General features: G+C 42.1%; 1 protein-coding gene across 11 annotated transcripts in view; it reads left to right on the top strand.

Annotated features, from left to right (window-relative positions):
• Nucleotides 1–18,978, top strand: part of Dtna (dystrobrevin alpha) — a 291,349-nt gene that overhangs the window by 134,281 nt on the left and 138,090 nt on the right. For all 11 annotated transcript variants that reach the window (XM_017803350.2, XM_017803351.2, XM_017803349.2 and 8 more), the window contains 2 exons: nt 7,563–7,630; nt 15,330–15,410. In XM_017803350.2, coding sequence (XP_017658839.1) covers nt 7,564–7,630; nt 15,330–15,410 — 148 coding nt within the window. In that variant the 5' untranslated portion in view covers nt 7,563. The remainder of the gene's footprint in view (nt 1–7,562; nt 7,631–15,329; nt 15,411–18,978) is intronic.

The following is an 18,978-nucleotide window of genomic DNA, read 5'->3' as shown; positions in this document are numbered from 1 at the left end:
GATAGATAGATAGATAGATAGATAGATGATAGATAGATAGATAGATACTAGGTAGGTAGGTAGGTAGGTAGGTAGGCTGAGATAGATGATAGACACACGTCAAGGCCTTCCTCATTGACAGACAAGGCAACAGGTGTTTAGACTCTACCAATAAATCAAAGTTGGAAAGGAGCTGGTGATGAGATTGTTGAAATTGTTGACTCCTGGATGGCAGAGAGGCGTGGTTGCTGACCCCCAAATTTTCCTGTCACCTACCTACACCAGAAGGGAAGGAAATAAAGTGTGGGAGCAGTCACACCATATTAAACTCACAGTCTGCAAATCTCATGCTTGTGAACGTGAAGCAAAAGCAAAGCCAGGCCAGACAGTTCTACAAACACTGCCTGGTGTTTGCGGGTTTAAATTGTGTGTGATTTGGTGTGTTTATGTGTGTCTGGGTTTACATGAAGCTGGACTCAGGGAATTATTTTAATCTCCATAATTATTTCCACTTTAACAAAGCTTTCAAAGCGGAGGCGTCCACTGGGAAATGACACACAAAGCAATGCCGCAGTAGATTCGGAGGTCTGGGGTTCTTTTCCAGGCTCCCTTTGGTCTGTTAAGTGACCCGGTCCTGACACCTTCTTTTCAGTTTGCCAATCTTAGGAAATCTTAATTTGTCTTGAGCAGAAACATCTCGATGCCAGGCAGCTGGACCTCCTGCTAGCCTAGGAAAATAAAAATTAAAAACGAGTATCAATGGAGTCAGTGGTCTTCCCTGACAGAAAATACTTTGTGTTTTGGTCAATCACTCTACCTGGGTCTCGAGATCTTCGTGGTTAGCTTGGGAATTATAATGTGTCCCCGATTCCTCTCAAGGCTGTAATTTTTTAAGAAAATTATGTAAATGAAAGACACTGCTTCTTATATCTGTGTAACATAAATGTGTACTTATTATGGGTTGGATTGGATTGAAGATGTGTCACTTAGGAAATAATGCAGATGTGCTACTTTGATGTGAATTTATTCTCACTATGCCAAAATATACTTCATATGTGTTCTAACACTGAGTTTATTCTTTTCTATGCTTTTTCAATTGATTGAATTTATTCTTTGACGGTCTCATGCATCTGTGTAATACACTCCATTTGCTCTCACCCCACCCTCTCTTCTCTCCTCCCACCTGTCAACACCCCACACAGATCCTTTTTACGTATTCATGTCAGTTTGTTTTGTTTTGTGACCCACTAGTTTTTAATCAGGATTTGTTTGTATGACCAAAGGTTTGTAACTAGCCACTGGATCTTGGCGGGCTTACTGTTGGGTACACAACTGAACACAATGACTGTCCCACCCCCAGAACCAATCAGTTGCCCATAGTTCACCACCCCCATCATTGGCTGTTGAGAGGCTCAGTCTTGTGCAGACCCAGTGCAGCACCCACAGCTGCTGTGAGATGTTTGCAATGCCTGTGTCATGCCCAGAAGACAGCATTTGAAGCCCTTCTCCTTATGGAGCCAGTAGATTTGGTCTTTATTTCTTACTAGCTCCCAAATTAGTTTCCCAAGTCCTTTCACTCTACATATCTTCCTTCCCCATAGATGTGTGCAGAGATGGAGCCCTTATCAAGCTGTGCAGCTCCCTTGTCTTTAAAAGAATTGGCATATCAGTCGGCTATGGTGGTGTGTGCCTTTAATCCCAGCACTCGAGAAGACAAGGCATAGGGATCTATGTGAGACTGAGGCTAGCCTGGTCTACATAGTGAGTTCTAGGCAGGCTGGGACTAGGGAGACCCTGTCAACAAAACGAAACAAAACAAAAATTTACATATATTAATTGTACAAAATACTGGGTTTCAGGGCTAGAGAGATGACATCGCCATTAAAAGCTAAGGCTAACAACCAAAACATCAAGACACCAGGTTTCATTACGACAGTTCACACCTCTGTACAGGCACTTTGGTCACACTCCCCTCTCTTGTTCTCCGTCCTCCTGCTCTTCCCCTTCTATGTCTTTAAAGAAATTTAGATTTCACAGATGAGAGAAAACATGCAGGATTTGTCCTTCTAAGTCTGGCTTATTTTGTTCAATATAATGATCTCTGGTTCCATCCATTTTCATGAAAATGACATAATGTACTTCTTCTTTATTTCTTTATGGCAGAATAATACCCCAGCACTTATGTACACCACATTTTCTTTAACTGTTCTTTCACTTGGTGGGCACAACAGTGAAGCAGCTAGCATTTGAGAACTGTGGAGAGAAGTCATTGTGACCGCCCCCCTTACAAACTCCTTATCATTATAGGTGAAGAAAATGATTTCTTAACATAGATGACTGAAAACTAGGGTCCATTTCTCTGCCATCATCCACATGGTCTGGCAACCACCAAGTCCTATTGAACATATCTCCTTTCAAATCAATCCTTTATCATAACATAGAACTGTTGTTTCTAAGACACTGAAATATCCAGCTAATAAACCCTTTCTGTAAACACAGGCTCCCAAGCCTGCTCTCTGACTTCCCAAGCTTTCAAACACTTAACATGACAGAGCTGTATGGCCAAAACCTAAATAAATTTCTGTATATGAACTCCCTGCTCGGATCTCGGCTGGTACCCTGGCTCCCTCTTACAGGAAGGCCCCTATATGATATGGACATGATGAGCAAGGCTTCCTAAATTGGATGCTGCTTCATCTGTCTGCATCTCCAATCACACTGGGACCAGGAAATACTGAAGGACTCACAGTTCCCCAATTGGCACAGCCCTCTGAAAGTTCCGTACTCTCTCATGATTCCATTAAACTGTAATTGCCCTTCCTCCTGGTATCCATCCAAAAAAAAGACCTCTCCGTTCTTTAAATCAGTCTGTCCAGATTGTCCTTTGTTTGATGCCATTCTCGATCTTCTCCGAAAGAATCCACTATTCTTAGCAGTGCATGCTTTCATACGGTGCATCACACTGTTATAAATCCTCACTAGGAAAGCATGCTTCCTGCTCCAAGCCGAGCACTTAATGTCGAGCTGCATAAAGGCAGGGATTGTGTCTCATTACTCTTTGGCCTGTAGGAAACTGAGGTCTGATGACTAACAGCCACTTTATGAATGTTTTTTAAGGAAGGAAGGAGTTTATTTGGGGGTCACAGTTAAAGGTAAAATAATCCATCGTGGTTGAAACATACGGCACACTGGAAGCATGAGGTGGCTGGTCATAGTGTGTCTGCAGTCAGAAAGCAGAGAAAGATGGATATTGGTGTTCCTGCTTTGTAAATATTCCTAAACAAATAGATGGATGTGTTTCTATAGGTGTTTTCACATGCGTGTTGTATAACCTGTGGGCTGAGCTCTGGTTGAGGAAATGCCAGCAGCCCTTTCGTTCATCAGTGTTCTTCCTTTCACTCTAGTGACATGACATGAGATTTAAGTTTGAAAGTATCCTCTCTACACGGGGAAACTGTAGACTGACCAAATGAGATGTGTAGGCGAGCCGTGCACCTTGTGACCCACAATAATATTGTTGTCGATGGGCTGTTTCCCCTTTACTTCTGCCATATGACTTTAGGCAGCTGTTGTTTTACTAAAATTCATATAAAACAGAGATTCTTGCCAAGTTCTAATATTTCACAAGCAAAACTCCTCCCTGCATAAAAGCATCCAGCCCATATAGGGTCTTGTTCTTGTCTGGTTTTAAGGTAACAAAATAAGTGAAGAATTGTATATGTCTGTCCAACTGTTAAGTTAAATTGGAAGTCAAGGAGCCCACAGTTATGGTCCTAACCAATCTGATGTTTGAACGCTGTTTAAGTGTCACAGGGAGACAGCTCAATTGGTAAAGTGTTTGCAATAAAAGCATTTGCACCTGAGTTGAGACGCTGGTACCATGTAAAAAGCTGGGCAAGGCAGTGTGTACATATAACCTTAGTACTGTGGAGGCGGAGGTGGAGGATTTCTGGAGCTTGCTGGCCAGCCAATACAGTTCCATCAGCCAGCTCCAGGGTCAATAAATAAATGCTGTCTCAAAAACAGATGGACACTGATTGAGGAAGACATTCAACATCCACCTCTAGATTCCATACACACATATGCCCCCCATGCCTCTCCCTGAATCGATTTAAGATGGGAAGCTAGCATGCCCACCCCTTCTTTTACTATGGTAACTATGGTAAATGTATCATAAGTTAAAATTCTCAGTTTTGTCTGACAGTGCTGCTTCCTAGGACCTTCTGGGGGTAAGATGAGAAGTGCGCTATTTTCCCTCATGTATTGATGATTGCATTTGCTGTGCCTCCTGGTATTTCAGACCACCGAATTCTCCCTTCCCTTTCTTACAAATTATACATTTTACTGTGAAGTGAAAATTAATAATTATTGTGTAACTGGTTCTTTTATGAGTGAATTAACAGAAGAGTGGTAATGAGCAGACAGAAGTTGACCTCCATGGAGTTTGCATCTTTTAAAAGTTCTGTTTCATGAGTCATGGTTTTGCAATGTACCCTCCTGGATTTGAATAAACATAAATTAATCTCTCTCTTGTTTCCCATGGTAAACCTCTGAAGTGAGCTGTTTGACTTTCACTTTTCTGTCAGATTGTGGAGGCAGAATCTGGGAGCCTGTTGTATGGAAAGAAGGAACTTTCCTGCTGTCATCCTCATCTCTCTCTTTCCCCTTTTTTATATCCACCTTCCATTCATCTTTTCAATAAATACCAACTGTTCTCCTCAGTTGTCAATTGAATTTTGCTAAACACTGTGAAGAATTTAAAATGAATGAATTTACTATCCTCAGATTCCTCCAGAAATGAACACAAAGTTAGCTCAGAAGTCACACATCTTGACAGTGCATGTGAGCAGTCACTACTGTGGCCTCAGATGCCAGCCTTAACCTTGCCAACATTCCCAGTCCGTCCCCAGCCTGCCAGGCTCTGTGATTATTCCAACCCATCTTGTCCCACCCCGCCCGCAGACACATACAGGAATGCATCCTGGCTCTGCCTCCCTGTGCCTCCCACAGCTTCCCTTCCTTTCCTGAGCCTTCAAATAAAGACCAGAAGTTATATCTAGACTACTCTGTAGATGTCAGGTAATTACCCACTTCCTCTGGCGTGAAGGAGACGGGAAATGTGAATCAGAAAGGGACAATTCATCTCCAGATCACTATGTCCACTATATCTGCACATTTAAAATCCCTTAAGAAGAAAGTATCAATAGCCTTCATCAGGAAACTGCTGCCAGATTGAAGAAGCCTCAGTAAGAGCCAGAACCTGGCCATGCACACTGTATAAACCAGAGCTTTCTTTCCCTTGTGGGAATGGGTGAATAGCCCTCACTTGTGGAAGCAACAAGTACAGCTATTTGACTGTTTTCAACAAATGTTTTCACCATTGATTGCTCTCCCCTCAGTTAGTTATTCTATACGCAGCCCACTACTCCCTGAGCAGATTTCTACGAGTGGTTCTGTTGGAATTATTCTCACGGAATCAACCTCTCTCGTGTTCAGACATCTTTCTCCACTCCTGTGGCTGTAAGCAGCTCCTCATGTTTTCAGGGCTGTTATGCTCTCCTACTTCAGGGTAGACAATCTGGGAGTAGGAGGTGTGACTGGGCTCCTGTGATCCCCCCAGAGCCCAGTGCACTCCCTAAAGGAAAGGGGGCATTTGGCAAAGCTCTGTGCAGTGGATACCCATTATCAAGAGACAAGACTGTGCACACTATGGAGGTTCTGACTCCAGACCATCACAGAGCTGGACGAGATGTCAAAGTAAGACACATCTAGCCTGAGACCTGAGGGTGGCTACAAGTTAGTGGGGCATGGACAGTCCAGGCATGGACAAAAGCTTTTGCAGAAAGGGCAGAGCCCATCCAAAGAAAAGTCAAAAGACCCATCCATGCAAGTCTGCCCTATGCTAGCAATACTTGAGACTCACAGGGGAAGCCATGATGGTGTACATATATGTGCATATGCATAGTTTTAAATATTTTCATTAGAGCCAGGTATGGTGACATGTGCCTGTGACCCCAGCTACTCAGGCAGCTGAGGCATTGTGATTTAAGGATCACCCTCAGCACCTTAGCAAGATTCTTAAAATGAAATACTTGGGGCTGTAGCTCGGGGGTGGAGCAGGAGCCTAGCATGTGTGAGACCTTGAGTTCTTTTTTTTTATTTTAATTAGATGTAATAAAAGTCAAGAACATTGGCCCATAAACTTTCAATATTTAACCTTAAACCATCTCTAAAACTAAACATCATCTCCATTAACTTTCTCACTATTTCTTTTCCTTGAGCCCAATTTTATCTTTTTAGTCTCTGTTTTAGTTCTTTACATTTTGATGGCAGTTTTAAATAGGTTGTCAGGAGATAGTGGCATGGTTGAAGACAGAGAAGAGAACTCAGCCACCTTATGTGACACGATTATGTACAGGGAGATTGTTGCAAGTTATACTCAACTTAGGAATGAACATTAGAAAATCACCTGCTTCTAAATCTAAATGCACAAGGGATGAGTTGCAGAAGAATGAGATTGGTCCTGGAGCCTAGAGGTCCTCACCCTTCATTCACAGAGTCTCCAAGTCCTCTTCTGCTGAATGGGAGCCAAGGAATTTGCTCTTGTCTTATAGGTATTCCCAGAACTGTAAAAGGTAGTCGATATGAAATTAACACCCTAACAGGAACTAGAAGGTTGTATTCAATTAAAGTATTAGGTCATATGTTACTTAGTAATTGTTATATTAGAAAATAAAAATTGGGGGGCTGAAGAGATGGTTCAGTGGTTAAGAGCACTGACTGCTCTTGCAGAGGACCTGAGTTGGATTCCCAGCACCCACATGGAAGCTAACAACCATCCTTCTGTAACTCCAGGGGATCCAATGCTGCCTTCTTACCTCCATAGGCATTGCATTACAAGGGTGCACTTACACATATGCAGACAATACACTCATATACATAAAATAAAAATAATAAAGAAAATATCTTAAAATAAAAATTTGTATCCCTTTCAGCAACTACATGATATATAGGAAAATATGAACAGTACTTTAATGGAGCTAATGCTGTACTTGTGCACATGTGCATGGTGCACATACATGTTAGTGTGTGTGGGGGTGCATGTGTGTGGAGCTCCTAAGTTGACACTGGGTGTCTTCCTCACTGTTCTCGGCTTCATTTATTGAAGCAGAGTCCCCTCTCTGAATCTGGTGTTCCAACGAGGCTAATCCGGCTAGTGAGCTTGCCTCAAGGATCCTCCATCTCCAGAGCCTTCCCACATCACTCTACAATCAAGAAAATGCCTCATAGACACGCCTACAGGCCAATCTGATAAAGAAAACTCCTCAACTGAGGTTCCTTCTTCCCAGAAGTCAAGATGACAGTTGAACTTATCCAGCACACTTGTGTTCTGGGGTCTGAACTCTGGTGCTCAAGTACTTTATCCGCCAAATCATCTCTCAAGCCCCCAGTACTTTCTAAATAAACAGTTTTGAAATAGATTTTTCTCTATGGCACAGGTGTATTCAATGTGATTACGTAGAAATGGCTGTTTGCCTCCTTAGCGTGACAGTAATTCACATTGTCACAATTTTGTCTCACAGAATGATTGAAGATAGTGGAAAAAGAGGAAATACCATGGCAGAAAGAAGACAGCTGTTTGCAGAGATGAGTAAGTACAGAACTTTTAAGGAACTCCCTACCATGTTCTTGAATATTCATGGGAAGCCAGAAATAACCATTTAGTCTGTAGGGACTCTGTCTATCTCCATGAAAATCCTCAATTTCTTGCATAAACTGTGCATCTTGTCATTTCAGTGAGAATTAAATTAGTCAGTGATTTATCATAATTTTCTATCTTACTCTATAGTTCATATGAATAATGGTTATGGACCTGTATATTTATATGCCCAGAGACACTTGATAAACACTGCTTGGAGTTGACTTTTAATACAGCCTATTAGTGTTCAAAGTCTATATTTACCTGCCTGCACTATCTAAGGGCCTGCCATAAGTACTCAATAAAATTTGTGAAATGCATCACTTAATAGAATATATGATGCACTCATATAAGAAAGAAAAGATAAGTAGGGATACTGGATTAAACTGTAAACTGTCATTTGGACCTCCTGTGGAGGGCAAGTCTATCCTACAAACCCATTTCTTTTAAAAAGTGAAGGAAATCAAAAGATAAAGGCAGATACCAAAACATAAAGGGATGATGCTGTACAAGGGACCGTGAACACAGATGGTATTTATTGACTTCAGTGGAGACCTACTATTACAAGTGTTAATATGTGTAAGCACATTGCTGCTGTATAATTGGTGTGAGTAGAACGTCTCTTATAGACCATTTTAATTATTCATAAAAATAGGGGACACTCACCTTGAAAATTAGGTATTACAAAGAAAAACATTCTAGTTCTCTTGTTTTGTGTTTTATCTTTTAACCTCTCCTTCCTGCATAGGGAATGAGAGTAATCAGGAATAAGTTGTAAACTCCTTCCAGGGAGAAGGAAAGAGGACAGAAAAATATTTCTACCGAGAATTAGAAATGATTGACAAGGAGAGTCAGAGAAGAGAAAGGCAAGTCGTGGGTAATATGATTCTCAAAATCATTTTCCAGTAATCTGATGGTGCCAAAGCATTATTAGAATTAACAAAAAGTTCACAGGGTTGTGGGGGTCTCAGACATCTGCTTGCCCTCATACCTGTGGATTCTGATGTGTTTGTAAGTCCAGCTGAGACTTTGCCTATCCCACTCCTGGGGACTAATGCCTCCATCTTAATCTCGGCCTCCACTCATCCCTTGGTTAGGCGGTTGGTCCAGGTGATTAGACCATCCTTGATGGCTGATGATGGGAATTAAGAAGTTGGGCTCTCCTTCTAGGGAGACTAAGAGAGGGCCCTACCTCCTTCAATGATTACTTTCCCTGCCTCTGACTTCCAGGTCCCAGAGAACCACATTCCAGGGTTATAAAACTGGCAAGAGACTGAGAAATTTACATCTCAAAGGAGCCTAGTTAGGGTAATAGGGAAAGGTTTTCCTGAAGTAAAAAGCTCTGCAGAAAGGGAGGTAGGAAGCATACACCCCAAAGGAAACCTGTCTAAAGTTAGGAGAGGAAAGGGGTGCTCAGGGCCCCAGGCCTGAAGGAGGCTGAGGAACTGAGGATTTTTGGTAGGAAGGTGGCCTCAACCCTGGCGGTTGCAGCACCCTTGAATAAGACATTTGCTCTGAGCTCATTACAGCAAGCAATGGAAGCAGAAGGGGACAGCTCAGAAATGCCTAGGCAGCCCACTAGGTGTGGTTAGAGAAATCCCCAGGCAAGTTGCCCTTAAGTAAAAATTCTCCTCATTATAACACTCTGATTACTAGTTTACTTAGTATTTTGGATTACAAGTTTAAAAAAAAATTAGGAAACTGTAAATGCCCCCCCCACCCCGCCGAGCATTTCAGTCGTCACATAAGTTCATCTGTTCAAATAGGCTCTTTAGACTGACTTTAGCCAAATACATTGTTTGTCTTGGAATTCACATCTCTGTCCTTTCCACGCAGAGCACATTTACTCTGCCTCATGTACCTTCAAATCCACTCACCTTCCACGCTGGATCAGTTTTTAGAAGTATGCAAGGCACAAGATGGGTGGAAAGAGTCAGAAGCCATTGAAAAGCCCTTTTAAGAACCTGAATGGCCTCCTAGCAAGCTAAAGGTCTTGAGGAGAGAGTGAGGAAGACACCAGCCTCTGGGTGAAGGAGGTATTAGACACCAAAAGGAACCAGGGCCCTCAAGAAAATTGCTGAATTGTCTCAAGGCAGGTAGGCCTGTTCCAAAAGTCAGCCAAAGCCAGCCGGGTCACGGTGGCAGAGGCACAGCTCGGAGCTGTGCCCACCTGAGAAGCTGTCACCTTTGCCCACCTACAGCAGCCCAAGGAGATCCTTAATGGTTTAGGGACCTTGATTCAGGTACCAATAGGATCCTTGGCCACATGGAGGAAAGGAATTTCAGGGCAAACAAGTTTGAAACAGAGTGGCATCTGTTAACAGTAGAAAGAAAGGCACTCTGGGAAGGAATAAGGCACAGCAAGTGAATAGGAGGGGTCTTGAGAAGAGCAGATGGCGAGGGCATCCTCATGGTGGCCGCGCTTAGAGCTCGGGGAGCTGTCTTGTTCTTCCTCTTGCATACAACACACATGTATACTCATGTATATATACACACACATGCATTCAGTCAGCTATCAGGCACGGCACATAGCTCAGGCACATTATTTGTAGGCTTCCTCTTCATTCTATAAATATTTCTTAGGTAAACTTTTTAAATGAATGAGATGTTTAAGAATCAGAGTGACTGGAGAAGATTTTATACTGAGCTATCAAAATATAGATGAGAATAGGGCTGGAGAGATGGCGCAAAGGTTAAGAGCACTGACTGCTCCTACAGAGGACCCAGGTTCAATTCCCAGCACCCACATGGCAGCTGACATCTGTCCGTAACTCCAGTTCCATGGGATCCGATGCCCTCTTCTGACCTCCATGGGCACTGCATGACATGGGTGTACTTACATGCATGTAGGCAATACACTCATACACATAAAATAAAATTTTTTAAATATAGACGACAAAACATACATGAAGTAAGTGAAATGTTCAGCACATCATGAAGCTAAGATCAAAGTTAGTCAAGAATGGTCAGTTGGTTCATTGTTTTGATGAATAAATGAAAAAAAAAGAAGACAGACCTGAGAAAGGGGGAGGATGGAGCAAGGAAGAATGGAGGGGGGGACATGAAAGGATGGACTAAAGGAAGACAGGCTCGGCTGCTTACCATGAATGGACACAGTTTTTACCTATATTTTGGGCCTGTCTTTATCTCATCTTCCAACCATGAAGTGGATAGGCACAACAAAAGTGCATCACATTTCCTTAAATCAATGTGTTTTACAATCACAGATATAGAAGAAAAGATCAATCTCTAGTCTTGGTTATGTGGCCCTCACTAGGTGTTGGTGCAAAACAAGTCTCAGAAATCATTTGAGTGAGCTGAATCTCCAAGTTTTAAAGAATTATATACCACTGATACAAGTTTTAAACACACCATCAATGGATAGTGTAAGAGACATTATCCCCCCAAAGAAACAAATTTAAATTCCATATTTCAGTAAAAATTTAGATAAATTATCCGGGAAATACCATTAAATAAATATTAATCTCAATTTCAACAAGGTATTAGCAAAGGTTCTTAGATTATGTATGTATTAGAAAAATGTAAGCTAGGCCACAATAAGGCAGACCTATGGGTAGTGTCATGACCATATCCAGGGCAGTAACTAATGATTCAGTCACCTTGGAGAAAGGCAGGCCTCCAGTAGCACACAGGGCTCTGATTATGGCCTTGTTAGGTCATTGGTTTTAATCAATAACTTGGACAGGCATAGAAAACATGCAAGTAATTCCAGGGTAGATGCTGGGTTTATGGCCCTTCAAGAAATAAACCACACAAGCAAACCTAAAGTAAGTTCATGATTTACTAAGGCAGAGAACCCTAAGTTTTGTCAGTGTGTAAAAACAGCAGGACTCTGTGCTACATTCCCCAGTCTTGTTTGTTCTCCAAATCCAACATGAATCCCACAGGGCCTCCCACATTGTCTGTCCAAGGTAGTATGTTGTGGTATCTGAGCACCTACATGCCATTGCTCACTGACTACAATCCCTTTAATACGAGGCTCCCATCACCAGTCATGAAGAGTGTTTACAAGCAGGAAACATTTGCAGACATCAGGTCCCTCTTGATTCTTGATTTTGTTCTTCAACATCAGTTAAGTCTAAGTCCACTAATAGTGGCAGGGAAGAAGAGCTGTCCATTCTCTCCTGCCCCCACACATTATCTCTGTATCCTTCCTCACCACATGGTGTCGAAAAGCACCTTTGCCAACCTGCTCCAGTACCTCCTCAGGGAGAGGCACAGAAAAGCCACAGTTATAATACTGGTTCTCAAAGTATCATTAAGGTCTCGTTGGACCTAAAGAACATTACTGCGTGCTAGGTCAGGGTCATGTTATACTATCCAAATCTGGTGCTTATGTCATTGTCTTGTTTTATTTTGTTGTGTTTGTTTTTTAGAATTTTTCAGACAGGGACTTTTGTAGACCAGGCTGACTTCAAACTTGCTATGTAGGCTAGGATGATCTTGAACTTCTAATCTTCCTGCCTCTGCTTTCTAATTGCTCGAATTACAGGTATGTGCCAGTATACCCAGTTTTGTCTCTCCTAGGGATCAAACCCAGGGTTTCATGCATGCCAGGCAAGCACTCTCCCAACTGAGGCTACATCTCTAGCCCTATTTGGCTTTGTTTTAATTTTTTTATTTTATGTATATTAGTATATTGCCTGCATATGTGTATGTGCACCTGTGTTGTGCAATGCCCACAGAGGGCAGATGGGGGCATCAGATCCCCTGGAATTAAAGCTACGGATGGTTGTTAGCTGCCATGTCATGTAAGTGCTGGGAATCGAAACTGAGTCCTCTCCAAGTCAGTGCTCTTAACTGCTGAGCCATTCTCTCCAGCCCCCTGCCCACCCCCCGTTTGGTTTTTAATGAAAATTTTGTACCCCAGGCTAGCCTTGAACTGTGATCCTACTACCTCTTCCTTAATGATCAGATGAGAGGTGTGTATACCCAGCCTTACTTTATCATTCTTGAAGAACTTATGCAAATGATGTGTGTCCCCTAATATTTTTTCTTTCAAAGCATTGTTACAGATTTCAAGAGTCATTGCTGGTGAGCCAAAGTGAGCATCAGTACATTCTTCCACAGAAGCAGATTAAGCACCCAGGTGTTCCTGATTATGGGTCTCGGATTATTGACATCTTAGAGAGTGCCTTTCCAACAGGACTCTATCAAATTGACCAAAGACATTAACCTGGGAAGGAGCTGTGAAATGCCAGTAGGAAAAAAAAATAGAATTTTAAAAAGCATCATAATGGTTAGCACAAGCAGGAAATTAAAATAAACTAAATGAATAATGCAAAGTCCTTTCTTTAACATAAAATAGAAAATACTAAAGATAGAACTTAATATAAGCACGTGAGATTCTTTAAATCCAGCCTTTGAATTAAATGAAAGTTTAATAAGAATGTGATAATGAACCTGTTACAATATTCCCTGCATTCATATATGTCCTCATTCAAGGTGACGTGATTGCTTTGTGTATGTTATGTTCTTAGGAGGTGGCAGCACTGGTATTTGAGTGTTATCCATCTCATTTTGAGGCAGTATGAGCCAGCCATAGAACATAGTGGCTGGCAGGCTTATGGGCCTCAAGAACATGTCTGATGAAATAATGGTAGCAACCCCATGTATCAAACCCTGTCCTGTGCCACACTGTACGGGAACACCATATATGCCTGAAATGGATCTTTAAGCTAAACATATCAAAAGGAAAAGCTATTTCCCCAGGTAAACATTAAAGTTCATTGTGGCAAAGACTTTTGTCCCTACTTAAGATGTTTATGATGATAACTATGGCTTCTACCTGATATTTGAGAAATGAATTCTGTCAAGTGGCAGAGAGAAAAGATTCTGCGGGTCCAGATGGAAGAGCTGGAGTAAGTAGACTGAAGTGACAAGAACGCGGATAAAACTCAAATGTAAGAAAAGAACTATCAGGAAAGGAAGCCTCTAAGAGGGTTCATTTGCTGCCAAGGTGCTCACTGCCTACCTGGGACAGAGGTCAAGACTGTACATCTATTGCCAGTTCAACTTGATCTTGTTTTCTCCTTCTCCTGTTTAACCATCCTGAGATGACTTGCTGAAGGTCACACAGCTAGAAAGTGAGAGAATTGAAAAGTACTGGCTGGACAGTTCATTGATTTCCATGAATCTGATATTCCGTATCTTTAGAAGCCATCCTATGTAGCATTACGTAAGTGTCATCTCCTGAGAACATCTTTCAGAGAATCCCAAATTGAGCCAGAGTATCTCCCATCTCCTATATCCTCACAGTGCTCAGTATCAAAGAATTAATTACTAAGCAACATACTTTCATAAGGATGTATGTTTAATGATCAACCTTATAAAATCATAAATAACAGGACAATTGACAACAATATTTTCAAGATCAGCCTGAGTTGAGAAGACATGGAACACTGTCCATGAGGGACACACACTAAGTCATACTTAGTTTCATTGGAAAAGCATCTCATTGGCCGTTATTGTACCTGCTTCCAGGACAGTCCGCCTACTTACTATTCTATCCTTAAGCATTTATAAAGCACGTTAATACGGGTGCCCTCAGTGACAAGAAAGCTCAATACATGTCAGAATGCAGCTTTGTGCTTTCATATCTGTTATGAAACACCAGTGCAAACTTGAAGAAAGCCAGACACTTAATAGCAGATCTTCGTTTGAAGTTTTGTATGTTTTGGACCTAGTCTAGCAATAAGGCCAATCAAAGGAGGGTAGGAGGAACTAGAAGCTCAGTGTGCATGTGGTGGACTTGCTAAGCAGCCAGACCAAGCTGTGTGAGACTCCTAGTGTGTTGGTGGAAAACACTGATGGATAGACAACACGGAAAAGACTGGGAAGGGGCTTAAATTCTCAGCAGAGGAGCCATGCTGGATTCTTGGTGGGATAGTAGAATAAGAAAAGTAGTTCATGAATGAGGGTCACATATTCTTTCTGTGCCAGGATGGAACTGGGGGCCACAGAATAAGATCAGAGGTTGTTTATGGAGAGGAGTCTCCCACTCTGAGATTTCAAGGTAGATGCTGTTAGTACAAATATAGAACATGTCCACAGCACCCACTACATGCCAAGCAGTGAAGTTCTAAGGGCATTAGGTATATTTCCTCATTTCCCTTTCTATCTATCCTATGAAATGGCTACTGATACCTTTATCCTAACCTTGCAAAGGAGGAAACGGAGGTTTCCAGAAGCACCTGGCTGAAGGTCACACAGAGAAGACGCTCAATATTCAGGGTGTGCCGCCTGTCAGCTATGTTCTAGGGACCTTTCGCAGTGCATGTAACAGAGCATTTATTCAGTGGTTGTTTCTGATATCATCGTGCTGTTTACTCTGTCATGACTTGAGCAGATTGTTTTGGGAAGTGGTAGACACAACAGGGAAGAGGTTGTGCTCCTCAGACCATGAGTGTGGTTAACAGTCTGATCTCCGGTGCCAGATGCCAGGGTACTCCCATCCCCCGACCCAGAACTTGACTATTGGACAGACCTTTCCAAGTCTCAAAGGAATATTTATGTTCCAACAGAAGTAAAAATAAGCAAATAGTATCTGCCGTTGTCTTATTTACAGAGGTTTCCAACTTCTGTCCACACACACGGCGTACCATATGTCTGCTCTTCTCTTCCCCACTAGGGGCTCAAGATCTGGATCGCATCCGACTCTCCACCTACAGAACAGCGTGCAAGCTGAGATTTGTGCAGAAGAAATGCAATTGTAAGTATGCTGTTTGTTTGTGCTAATTGCCTACAAGAACCCTGTCCTTTACATTTGTTATTTAGCTTATTAAAACCAGGTTTACTTACAAGGATCGATAAACACATGCTTACAGGGCAATAAAAGTTGTATTGTGATACGTAGGTGGTAGAGAGACTGTGCTATGCAATTCTGATTTTGTCTTAACTATCGAAACCTTGGAATGGATGAACCTCCAGATACACACACACACACACACACACACACACACACACACACACACACACATATATAGATATATCCCTACCTTGGAGTGGCTCATCTTTTTACTCTTTTCTCTACCCTTGGCATTTGAAACACCATGCCATCCAAATGGTTTCTGCATACTTTAAATCCTTTCTACATGTGCACACCTTTTATAATTATTAGAAAATGTGTACAACTACCTAGAACACACTTCAGCTTCTTTCTGAAACTATAAAGTTAGCGAAAATAAAAATGTGCTAATTGTCTTTGTGGCTAGGAGTGACAGAAGAGATATTGCTTAAAGAAACACAGGAACTTGCTTCAGCATGCTGCCAAATTTTAAAATACACACAGCAAGCTGATCACTAACCACACGAGCAGTTCCGTATTCCCTGCTGGGTCGGAATACCCCTTTATGTTACCACATCAATTTTCTCTTGGCAAAAATATTACTTCATAGTTTATTTCTATAAATTTGATGTTCTTTTTTGGAAGCTGACTGTGATTAAAAATTAGTAACTTCTCATTTTCTGATTAGTATAGAACCTTTTAAAAATGTAACCCATATGCTGTCCTCACAATGTACATATAGTTCTCAAGTATTCAGCATCAGAACTAACTCTTAGTAAATGCAGAGACCAGTCACTTCCACAGGCCTGTCTGCCTCTACCAGGTATTTCCCAGGGCCCTGGCTAGGCTACCTGGCCCCATACTTCTGGGTAAATGGTTGATCATGACAAGAATGGGCAAAATGATCCTGTCCTTCAAGGTGTTCCCCTAAAGCCATATATATATATATGTCCAATCTCCAGGAGTAGAGATGTAGTTCACTTAATAGATCACTTGACAAATACATGTGAATCCCTGGGTTCAGTCCCCAGAACTACATAAATCAGGTGGTGCATGGGCAGGGGGATCAGTAGTTCAAGATCATCTTTGGCTACATAGTGGGTTTGAAGCCACCGGGGACCCTGTCTAAAAATATTAATTTGTTTAATTTAAAAAGGAAAGCATGTGGCTATATTTGTATTCTCAGACATCAATGAGCCAATGAAAACCTGTTTCAGTGCTGACCTTAGGGTGGGTGGGGAAAATGTTTCCATAGAGGAAAAGCTCCCTTCCCCCATCAGTGCCATCTTCTACATTAAAACACAGAAAGATTCTCCAAAGCGAAGAGATTCCCCCCACACTGTTATGACTTCTCACCACCCCATAAACTTTCAGACTGGGGAGGGGTGGGGAGAATGGGGGACGTTCTGTTCTCCGTAAAGCTCTGTCGAGCAGAGCTTTTCTTGGGCTTCTTTCAGTGAAGATGGGGACCTCTAAAAAGACTACAGAATGATCAGGAAGAACAAGGAAATAAACATGAGGGAGAAAGAGACAGAGAAAGGTGTGAGGAAAGGACGGGAAAGAGGAGGGAAGCAGGAAGAGACGCTCGGTGGTTGGCACGGTAACAAGCTGCAGGCTGTGAGACCCCTCGGCGGCGCTCTGGCATCCTGCAGGCTGATTCCATCCCCGCTGCTCTCTGAGAAAAGCCTGTTCTCGGTCTTGAGCATTTCTTTCTTCCTCTTCCTGTTCTTTTTGGGTCTCCTCCTTATCCTACATCCACTGTTGTTTCTTAGCCACACTTGTCTACCTGCTTGGTAAACAGTACGGAAGCAGGAGAAACTAGAAACACCAAACCTGTCCGGCGTCCCCTTGCTGCGTCCATTCATTGGCCTCTTCATTTAGCAAGTGAACGATTCCTCCTCGGTGCCGGGCACTGTGTCAGACACCAGAGACAGTGCAGTGTGGACATGCAAGCCCTACCTTAAAGTTGCTCAAACCCTAACTGGCTAACTAGACTTTTAGCAGATGTATAAACCCACGTGAGAAGGGTAATGATAGGGATAAGGACACGGTGTTGGGGAGCCCTGTGGAGACAGTGCTCTGATGTAAGGACAGAGGACTTCCTTGGGGGATCTGGGCTGAATCTTGAGGAATCAGTAGACATTAAGCAGAGAAAGAAATCCCTTATTTGCTTTGCAATGTTACTGATAAACTCCATGCATTTTAGGATGAGAAAAAATATCACATTCTAAACACACTAGTCAAAGCTAAGGCTCAGGAAAGAGAAACACGCTTGATTTGAGCACTGCACTAAAATTAAACTTTTTAAAAATTGTTCTCCACATTGATCAGAAGCATTGAATGTGGTATGGCCAGCGTTTCTCAGTCTTCTGCTTAACAATAAATGAAACAGTTGTGATATTCAGAATTACTTACAAATATGTAAACAATTGATCTTGGCTTATCTTAACCAACGTTGAAGACTTCCAGAAAAGTAACTAAAAAGGTAGGTTGTTTTGGTAACATAACATTCATCAACATTGAATATACATCCCTGCATTAGAGCAGGGTAATTTTAGTCTGCAATAAAAGCCAACCCCCAATGAATTATGGTGCCTTATAATGGAGTTTTACTCTACAACAAAAGAAATAAGAAAATAATTAGAATGGAGTGGTTTTGCCTCTCGGGAATGCAAAGACGTTGAGCACAACCAGTGGCCAAGAAAGAGGAAAGGCTCAATACTAATAGCAAGGGGGATAATGCCTCTTGGAGCAAACAAAGAAAGGGACTTTTATTGGAGAAACATCCACCTATTCAGGCAGGAAAGCCTCTCTGTGTCACAAGCAGAGACAGGTCATCCTTAAGCATGCTCCGTCCACTTCTTCACACATCAGTGCTCAGAAAAATGGTGGAAGGAAACACTTTTGGATAGAAAATTTAATATTATAATGTACAAGGTTTATTCTAGATCACCTAGAAGGGATGAAGCAAAATGACAATTTGTGCACTCCTTGTAACTGTCTTTGGCCAGCCTGATCTGAAACATGAAGAAACTCCAGGCTGGTTTAGAGTCCTTTGTTTAAGGAGACAGCAGATTTTTCCTGCAAAGTGATTGCTCCTGAACTACCTGCTGACCCATTGCACTACTGAAGACTACCTCGGCCTATTTGAGCTGCTATTAAAAAAATGGAATAGGCTAGGTGGTTTATAAACAACAGAAATTTATTTCTCATAGTCCCAGAGGCTGGGAAATCCAAAGTCAAGGTCCCACCTTGCTAAGTGTCTGATTCCCAAGAGGCCTTATATGATGGAGTGTGCAGGGCCGCACTCTAGGGTCTTTTTCATAAGGGGATTAGTCCCTGTCAGGAGGGCTCCACTTTAAAGATATAATCAGAGGAAACATTTCTTCCATGCTTCCAAGTGAAGCCAGCCGAGGTCAAGTAGGACCTTTGACTTATCTTCACATAGATGGAACTGGTAAAAGAAATGAGCCAGGGGGCCCTTCCCAAGCCC

This window comes from Nannospalax galili, unplaced genomic scaffold, assembly GCF_000622305.1.
Source record: "Nannospalax galili isolate Female #2095 unplaced genomic scaffold, S.galili_v1.0 scaffold147, whole genome shotgun sequence".
NCBI classification, from domain to species: Eukaryota; Metazoa; Chordata; class Mammalia; order Rodentia; family Spalacidae; genus Nannospalax; species Nannospalax galili.
The sequence above is the reverse complement of the archived record's forward strand: the minus strand, read 5'-3'. Positions and strand labels throughout refer to the sequence as shown.